This window comes from Enhydra lutris, unplaced genomic scaffold (assembly GCF_002288905.1).
Source record: "Enhydra lutris kenyoni isolate GAN:26980312 unplaced genomic scaffold, ASM228890v2 scaffoldscaffold28, whole genome shotgun sequence".
NCBI lineage: Eukaryota > Metazoa > Chordata > Mammalia > Carnivora > Mustelidae > Enhydra > Enhydra lutris.
The window spans coordinates 24,552,319-24,561,655 of record NW_019154112.1 but is presented as its reverse complement, the minus strand read 5'-3'; the positions used below and the strand labels follow the sequence as shown (position 1 = coordinate 24,561,655).

The following is a 9,337-nucleotide window of genomic DNA, read 5'->3' as shown; positions in this document are numbered from 1 at the left end:
ATGCCAGTTAATTCCCAGGTCTGCATTGTGCTTGGTTCCAACTATTAGACAACCAAAACCCAAGTTTTCAGTCCTTAGAAATTCATTTGTATTATTGCCCTAGACACCGTATTTTGTGGAGACAAACATAAGCAAAAATGGTGCAGTCATGTGTTATTTAACTTTGGATGTGGACTTGTCTCCAGTTGGTTTGGGTGCCCAGAGATGATGGAAACACCCTTAGATGGCAATGCTTGGTGGGGCCTACCTGGGAGCATCTTTAGGGATTCCTTCCTCTGCAGCTCATACCCCCAGTGACTCACCTCTTTTACTCCCAAGGACAAAATCACACCAATATTTCTATCTGATTTCCCTCTCCACTTCACAAGAGATGTCAGAAGCCTATATCTAAAGAATAGCACTCTTTAATTCCGCAGAACTCCAGCAAAGCCCAGCTCCCCCCAGGCCACATGCTTCTCAGCCAGTAGCCACAGGACAACTTGAAACATTATCCAGTGTCCCAGGCCCAGTCATGCAATGGGTTCACTTGATTCTGGGGCCAGCATACTCCACCTGTTCCCACCTTCCCGTCCCTTTCCCTTAGCCCTGATGTCCTCTGTCAGCAACAGCCACAGGAGGTCAGTTGGAGGAGTCTCCCATCTAGAACTTAACTCCCAGTTCTTGGATCCCCCTGCTGGCCAACAGCAGAAGCACGGCTTAGCTTTTTTTGTTTGTTTGTTTTAATGAATTAAGGTATTCTGATGACTGTTTTCTTTCTCTCTCAGTCACCCTCTTTTTGTCCTTCTGACTCCATAATTCTTTTTTTTTTAAGATTTTATTTATTTATTTGACAGACAGAGATCACAAGTAGGCAGAGGGGCAGGCAGAGAGAGAGGAGGAAGCAGGTTCCCTGCTGAGCAGAGAGCCCGATGCGGAACTCGATCCCAGGACCCTGAGATCATGACCTGAGCCGGAGGCAGAGGCTTAACCCACTGAGCCACCCAGGCGCCCCCTGACTCCATAATTCTTAATAAGCATTTAACCACCACAACCACTCATACAGTATGCAGAATTACTACTCCCATTTTACAGATGAAGAAATTGAAGCCTAGATAGCTCTATCTAGCCCAAGGTTACCCAGCAGATGGCCCCAAACCAAGGACTGAATCCGGGTCTCCTTGGACTTTTTCATTTTATTTTATTTTATTTTATTTACATTTTATTAATTTTCATGCCCTGCATTTTAGACCTGGTATTTTTTTTCCTTTTCAATATTGATTAAGAAATGTGAGTAGGAAGATTAAATTTTCCTCACTAAAATTAGTAGTGCCTTGAGCAGCATTTGGTGTATCTCTCCCAGCAGAAGGGCTCTGAAGCGAAGGGGACCATTTAGATAAATTGATCAAGTTTTAAACTTCTCTGAAGAAAAGAGGCTGGGAAATATGAAGTAGAGAAGGTAGCTGTATATATGCTGAAAATCCATTTCCAATCCATTTACCCAAAAACATTCACATGAAATTTTGCAGCTATTTTGTGAAATGTTTCATGAGACAATTGCTATGCTCATCTGGCTCATCTGTCATGTAAAAATTTCCAACTGTAGAGTAAATAAGCATTTTTGAGGTCTGAAATTCATTGAGTACAGATTTAGGTACCCAGGAGAGGCAAATCCAAAGCTACTTACTTTCCAGAGCATAATTTAAAAAGAAAAGAGAAACACCCCTCCCAATCTTTACAATTAGATTTTATGTTAAATTTAGGCCACATGCTAATTTTCTTTAACTGTTAAATTATTTCCCAGAATATGTACTGGTCTTTATCAACCAAATTCACGACTCTCATTCGCCTGTCTTTACATTGAAGTTCAAGTTAACTATTGCTTATCTCAGAATTTCAAGTTACTGGTGAACTTAGTGGATATTTTAAGATGAGGTGCTTAAGAAGTGTAGGCTGTGGTTAGCACTATAAATATTTTAAATTTTGTAGTATCTCATACTATTAGAGCGTGGGTGATGACTACATTATAACAGCATCTAGGAATCCTCAAAGCCTCTGAAGGTACCCTTACTTATCTTGTGGCTGCCATTACAACAGGCTGGCTAACAGCCCCATCCTACTAGATGGGACTTGGCTTCACACCGCAGTGGGTAGCAGAGACGAAACCAGAACTTTCGGCTGGGAGGGGATCTTGGTATAATTCCACTGGGTACAGACGCAACAAAAATGAGGCTCAGAGAAGCCGCACGCGGCTCCCGGGCTCCCTGCGGCTCTAGAAGCACTAAGCAGCCCCACAGCCCTTGCTGCCACCGCAGCTCCGTTCGCCTGCCCGCCCCCCTTGCCGGTGTGCCGATTCTCCTGTGTTCTCCTCAGGTCCCGTCGGCCGCGCCGGCAGCCATGACGACCGCCATCTTGGAGCGCCTGAGCACACTGTCGGTGAGCGGGCAGCAGCTGCGCCGCCTGCCCAAGCTCCTGGAGGACGGCCTTCCCAAGATGCCCTGCACCGTCCCTGAGACCGACGTGCCCCAGCTCTTCCGAGAGCCCTACATCCGCACCGGCTACCGCCCCACGGGCCACGAGTGGCGCTACTACTTCTTCAGCCTCTTTCAGAAGCACAACGAGGTGGTCAACGTGTGGACCCACTTGCTGGCCGCCCTGGCCGTGCTCCTGCGATTCTGGGCCTTCGCTGAGGCCGAGGCCTTGCCGTGGGCCTCCACGCGGTCGCTGCCCCTGCTCCTCTTCATCCTGTCGTCCCTCACTTACCTCACGTGCAGCCTGCTGGCCCACCTGCTGCAATCCAAGTCGGAGCTCTCGCACTACACCTTCTACTTCGTGGACTACGTGGGCGTGAGCGTCTACCAGTACGGCAGCGCCTTGGCCCACTTCTTCTACAGCTCCGACCAGGCCTGGTACGAGCTCTTCTGGCTCTTCTTCTTGCCTGCAGCTGCCTTCTGTGGCTGGCTGTCTTGCGCCGGCTGTTGCTATGCCAAGTACCGCTACCGCAGGCCTTACCCGGTCATGAGGAAGCTCTGTCAAGTGGTGCCAGCGGGGCTGGCCTTCGTCCTAGACATCAGCCCGGTGGCCCACCGTGTGGCCCTGTGCCACCTGGCTGGCTGCCAGGAGCAGGCGGCCTGGTACCACACCCTCCAGATCCTCTTCTTCCTGGTCAGCGCCTACTTCTTCTCCTGCCCGGTTCCTGAGAAGTACTTTCCGGGTTCATGTGACATCGTGGGCCATGGGCATCAGATCTTCCATGCCTTTCTGTCTGTCTGCACGCTCTCCCAGCTGGAGGCCATCCTTCTGGACTACCAGGAGCGGCAGGAGATCTTTCTGCAGCGCCATGGCCCCCTGTCTGTCTACACGGCCTGCCTTTCTTTCTTCTTCTTGGCGGCCTGCAGCGCTGCCACTGCAGCGCTCCTGAGACACAAAGTCAAGGCGAGACTGACAAAGAAAGATTCCTGAGGCTGGCAGGTGGGGTGAGGTGTAGAGGCAGCCTGCCGTGATTTGGGGAAAGCTCAGTACAACAATAGGAGTTGACTTTTTGTTTTTAAGAGTTGCTTTTAAATTAACACATATTTCCAAGGATATGCTATGGCATTGGAAAGCCAAAGGAGTCAAGAATTTTGTTGTTAAAAGTTGTTGCTAATAAAAGGAGTATTACTTTTCCCTCTGTGTCACAGCCTTACGAGATACAGGAAAGGAAGGGACTTTGGCTAGGATTCGTGGGACACTGAATTAAGGACGATCTTTCTGCCTGAAAATTTAGTAGAATTTTGACTTTGGCCTCTAGGGCCAAGTCCTGGAGCTAAAGGGATTATAAAGTTGGACTGGAAAGTAAGTATGTGGCTGGTCCACACCGTATTGGAATGGCCATCCTACCATACTGGTCTTTGGTAATTGAGTAAATTGACCCAAGAACTTGATTTCATTTGGATTTCAGATTGTCCAGGGTGGAGAAGTCAGAAACTTCAAGATGATTCAGTGAAACCCTTAGACATAATGAATTGCTTGGTTCATCTGAGTTCTGGTCCCTCCTCTCTTGCCCACTTTGACACTGACCCTTTTCTCAGGATGACGTCTGCCTAGCTGTTTTCTCTACAGTGTACTCCCGTCTGTACTTTGCATGGTAATATAGAGGACTGTGAAGCAGTCATATTTCCAGGAAATGCTTGGATCCATGTGGACATTCAGGAAGCTTATTTTCATATACTACTAAACGGTACTAGAAAGTACAGTGCCAAGAGCCATCAGAAGGCCCAGCCAACAAGCATGGATACTGTTTTGTGTCATGAGACCCTTCTGTTTTATACCTGTGGACTGTAGTACTTGAGATCTATCAGGGCTATTTTACAGGCCAGAAAATCTGGGGCTTGTGCTAGGAAATCTCCAGATTTGGACCAACATGTTTAAAGAAACAAAACAAACAAACAAAACCCTGAATAGAATGAATTGGTTCTGGTTCTTCTAGGGATCTTATTATTTCAAGAGGAACCCAAGGTCCAGATTCTTAATTAGATGCTGCCATTTAAAGGACCCACATATCTTCCCTAGTTCAGGGTCTTCAGGCAGGAGGTTATGCCTCAACTTAGAGATGGATCCTTAAAATAATCAAGCCCCAGGACAGATGAGCATGTGTGATCACTGTGGGTTGGTCCCTGAAGACTCCTATGGGTAAGAATGGTGAACCAGGTACCCTGTAGCTAGAATTTTCTGTTGTCCAGTAGCTCCTGTGGGATAGGGGGTACTTGTGATTGATGTGTTCTGGCCACACAACCCTCTCTGAGGACTGATTTATGTATTAATCCAGTGAAGGGGGGTGTGTTGATGGAGGAGCCATGGGAGTCTTCTCAAAGGCTATGTTTCCTATCAGTATAAGGTCCCTTTTACTACAAAGGGAAGTACTTTGTTTTCACTCCAGTTTGATGAAACTCTTCTATTAATAGGTTATTTTATCTTCAGGTCTTTGTTTTTTTCCTTTCTCTGAGCAGTTTGTGGATTTTGTGCCTTACAAATGGAAACATATGAACAGTTTACTTAATACATGGCCATGCACAATTTTCAGTTTTGGGTTATTGGGATGAGAAAAAAAAGAATGCATTGCTTTTGAACCAGTGGGTGAAAGAAGAGTCAGAAAACCAGAATTACTTATAAATCAAAAGGCACTGTCAAATGGAAAAAAAAAAAAAAAAAAGACACTGTCAGTCTGCATTTTGGCAAAACAAAACAAAAAAAACACAACCTCAACTGAAGTTTTCCTATAATCTTCATATCAAGAAAGCGTATGTCTTGTCTGCTACATGGATTTCCTAGATGGACTTCTCTGTTAATCCTTAAATACCTGAACTTCTGTGCTACCCAAGTGTCTTACATAAGTTTCTGGGGTGCAAGCCAAATTCATCACAAATAAAGCTGACAAAACTGAAGCCAGTTGAACCAAACAAGGTGATGGGGGAATTATACAAACACATCGCAAGAAGAGGGTCAGTTTAAAATGTTTGAAATGTTCATTTTTATGGAGTCAAAGATCATATTCTTCTAAAAGTTAGGAGGAAAGTGTAAGTCAGGCTCTTGAATATGGCGGTGGTCCTGGTGGACAGAGATCTTCAGGCCAAATGCAGATAAATTTTAAGAAAATAGGAAATAGGACAGCAACAGTGATCTTCAAATGCAGTCAACAGACCAAGGTAAGCTGACACACTCTAAGCGGTCTATGACAAGTTCAGATAGATTAAGCTCTTTAAGATATTGCCACAAAATTATTACTTTAATTTACACAGGTATTGATCCCTCAAGTGGTAGGAAATTTTTTAAACATAAAGTTTTTCACCAGAGGTAATTGAGAGCATTGGGGACTAGATACCTCATTAAAATACCAGTATCATAAAAACAAACAGATGAGATAATCAGTGTCTTATTAGAAATATATAAACATAAGAAATGCAAATGTTTTAAATTACTCAGACTTTTGAGGGACTAAATACTCCTTTTAGAACATTTTCATTAAAATGAGTGTATCAGCCAGGAACAGATCTAGTTTACTTAAAAGAAATGATTAAGTATTTGATAAAGGAGATGATTGTTTTCTTCCAACATAGCCTCCCCAACAGTTGACATCTGGAAATTCTGCCGGTTCTCTATTAAAATAAATGCTTCTGGGAAACCTAAACTATCAGTCATTTACATCTTGTGAATAAAAATTCTGATGGATTTGTATGAGGCCCTACTCAGGGTAAGGAAATGGGGCATCAGGACGCAGCTGACTGGGGACACATTTGCCTATTTCCCTCTTGTCTAGTACTTTCTGACTTACATTTACTAATGAGCTAACGTCAGTACTCAGATGTTAAAAGTTTCATTTCTCACCTCTGCTAAGAGCACTTCACTAAATAATAACACTCTGAGTCCTCTATTGGAAGCTTGAAATAGTAGGAGCTCAGGTTGTGGAATGAAGGTAGCTCATTCCTGACTCCTATTCACAAATGGTACTTTTAATACTTAACCGGTTCTTCAGATGCTACACTGTAGTTTCAAGTGGACCCTCCAGATGGCGCTCATGTCTTACTCAGCGTGGCTATTGTATCCAAGTCTTTGGGCTGTTGATTGTATTGGTCCTAGTGTTTTGCTTGATTGCTTGGCGAAGAAAAAATGGGACTATTTTCTGTTTATATAAATCTACTTACACGAATGATCATTAAACAGATTTTGTATATATGGATTGTTCTACTGTCAGCAACTATCTTGTTTCTTTGACAAGGCCCCCTTGTCAAAGAAGGACTTCGTAAACAGGGTCTTTTCATAGTTCAAAAGAAAAACAGCTTGCTTTCTTAAGTCAGTTGGCTAAAGATCTCTACCTTAAAGAAAGGTTTTATCTAGACAAACATTAACAGAAGGAGGAGGTCAGGACATTTTATATCCACCTAGAAGTAGGGAAGTACAAAATCCTTAAAAATCTCCATACCCAAGCCCCCCAAATACACACACACACCCTAAATCCCCACTTGTGGAAAGATCATATTGCCATCTCCCCCGAAAGGTTATGGAGTTGATTTCTCTGAGGATATCCATCTAATTGAATAAAGTACTTCTAGTTTCATGGAAAATAGTGTTAAATGTTTTCAAAATTTTGAATCAGTGGACTACATTTTTAAAATACAAAAATTATGAATTATAATTGTACTGTAACAGCTACTATAATGAATGTGTTATACAATGTGGCACGTATACCAACTGTTATATTTAGTAGCTGTGAAAAAAAAGTCATTCTCCAGACTACTCCAGCTTCAAGCCATAGTACTATCACAACAGGGAGAAAATAGCATTTGTCTGGCTTGAGGCACCACTGAGAGAATTATGAATATCTCTCTTGCGCTAACCCTTTTCCGTGACCCCTGGGGGCCTTAGGCAGTTTGCAAATGCTTCTGTTGTCACTGTTAATAGTTTAACCGCTCTTCAGTTACTGATTCATCAAGTATTATGAGCACCTCTTGGTGCCAGTACCCGTGTTGGCTCTGGAGATACCACAGTGAGGAAAAGAATGCTGGGACCCTGAGAGTTTTCAAACTGCTAACTGAGACCCAGCATCTTCCCACATTGGGCCATCACAGGATCTCCCACTAGGTCTCAGTACTAGTCTGAGGGCCAGATGGCCAGCCAAACCCAGGGGAGTCTGGGACTTGTTCTGAACCAGAACATTTTTTAAAGGATTTGAAGTCTCTCCCTTTGCCCCCCAGAGACTAAAAATATCTTCCACCAGCAACTCTGTGTCACCTGTGATCACCTCAACCCTTCTTGTTATTCCTGTTGCTTTTCTAGCCCTTAACACTGTCCTCTAGTGTTTAATTCAGTCTCAGACCCAGTTGGCTCATCTGGGCACAGAGAAGCCCTGTATTTCCACAGGCAGTAGTTAAAAGTCCTAGGTAATTAAAGCCCCATCTGTCAGGGAATGTAAGGTTCCAACATGAGTACAAGTTCTTGATTTAGTAAATCAGAAACAACATGTTACACTCTATTTGCCTCCTTAAAAAAAAATAGTAATCATCTTATCCCTTAAGGAACTTTTATTAAAATAATATGGAAGGGAAAACTTTGCGATAAAAGGAAGATTGATTTAAATATTAATTTTAAGAACATATCTGTCTAAGGTAAAGGAAGATGTATGTATTGTGTTTTAGATTACAAGAGGCCTTGACCAACTCAAAGGCTACAGATTAACACCTCAGATCTTTTCATGCATTATGCTTTCGAAAACATTTCCACATCCATTCAAGCTTCCAAATAATCATGTGAAGTAAGGCCAAAAAGATCTCCACTAAACTAGGAAACATAGTGAGAAAGTGGAATGATTGGTTCAAAGTCACATAACTCATTATAATGTTTAAACTCAAATGCATTTTTCCTTCAGATAAATTCAAGGCTCAGCTAATCAGAAACGTCAACACCCAGATGTTTGCAGAGCCCATTACAGTGTATGAAGCATTTTTAACTATTGTGCATACTTCAACCTAATCTCATTTCCGCTTTTGTTCCTAAATACCTCACGAATAGTGAGGGTTATATTGTTTCTTTGCAGGTTAAAGTGACTTACTTCACACTGAGTGCTTGGATGCCAAATAAAGCAATCCTGCACCTCACAGTTTTCTCAGAGTCCAAAAGGTCATTGGTGACAGGCATCTGGTGGCCTAAGTATAACATCAAATCTCACTCTCCAGTCACAGATTCTTGAAAATACCTTGATTCCTTGAGTAAAATTAATCTAGTATTGATAATCTTCCCAAGGTTATGCAAACCCTCCCTCTCATTTTTCACTAGGGATTGTCAGTTCTTCAAACAATCTGTTCTCCCAGGGATTCTGACAAGTGGTATGACTTTGAATATGGGATTTTAAAAAAATTATTCTCTGCCTTATAAAAGAGTTATCCAGACTTAGCAGCAAGTTCCCCCAAAGTCCTTATTTATCATTTTCAAGTAATAGGTGCTTATTAAAGGAAATGCAGAAAAATAGGGGAAATGTCCATGGGCCCATCACAAATCTCTCCAGGCGAAAATTAAGGCTATGGTGAAATGTCATCAGTAATAGGTAAATGAGCAGTGTCACATAAAAGCTTCTTTAAACAACAACAGCAACAACAACAAATTGGGAACTAGAAATTTTAAGCAACCTAATACTTTCATTCTCTAACATACAAAATCAACGGTTTCTGGCTCAATTTACGGGAATACCAAGATAGTTGTATCACACTCCCTTCTGACATTATGCTCTGTCGATAATTTGGTGATGCCGTGTCTGAGATATTGGCTCCTGCTACAAAGCCGATGATAACGTTATCTTGTGCTGAAAGAATTCTTTGAAATGCCTCTCTTG

General features: G+C 42.7%; 1 protein-coding gene across 1 annotated transcript; it reads left to right on the top strand.

The window, feature by feature from the left end:
• The first annotated feature begins 2,356 nt into the window (after nt 1-2,356).
• On the top strand, nt 2,357-3,442 carry LOC111152349 (progestin and adipoQ receptor family member 8). Its single transcript, XM_022510859.1, has one exon. The coding sequence runs from the start codon at nt 2,374-2,376 to the stop codon at nt 3,436-3,438; it is 1,065 nt and encodes a 354-aa protein (XP_022366567.1). The 5' UTR covers nt 2,357-2,373; the 3' UTR covers nt 3,439-3,442.
• The last annotated feature ends 5,895 nt before the right edge of the window (nt 3,443-9,337 follow it).

Excerpts from the sequence above, each read along its gene's own strand:
- LOC111152349 (XM_022510859.1), top strand. The coding sequence starts at position 2,374 with ATGACGACCGCCATCTTGGAGCGCCTGAGCACACTGTCGGTGAGCGGG.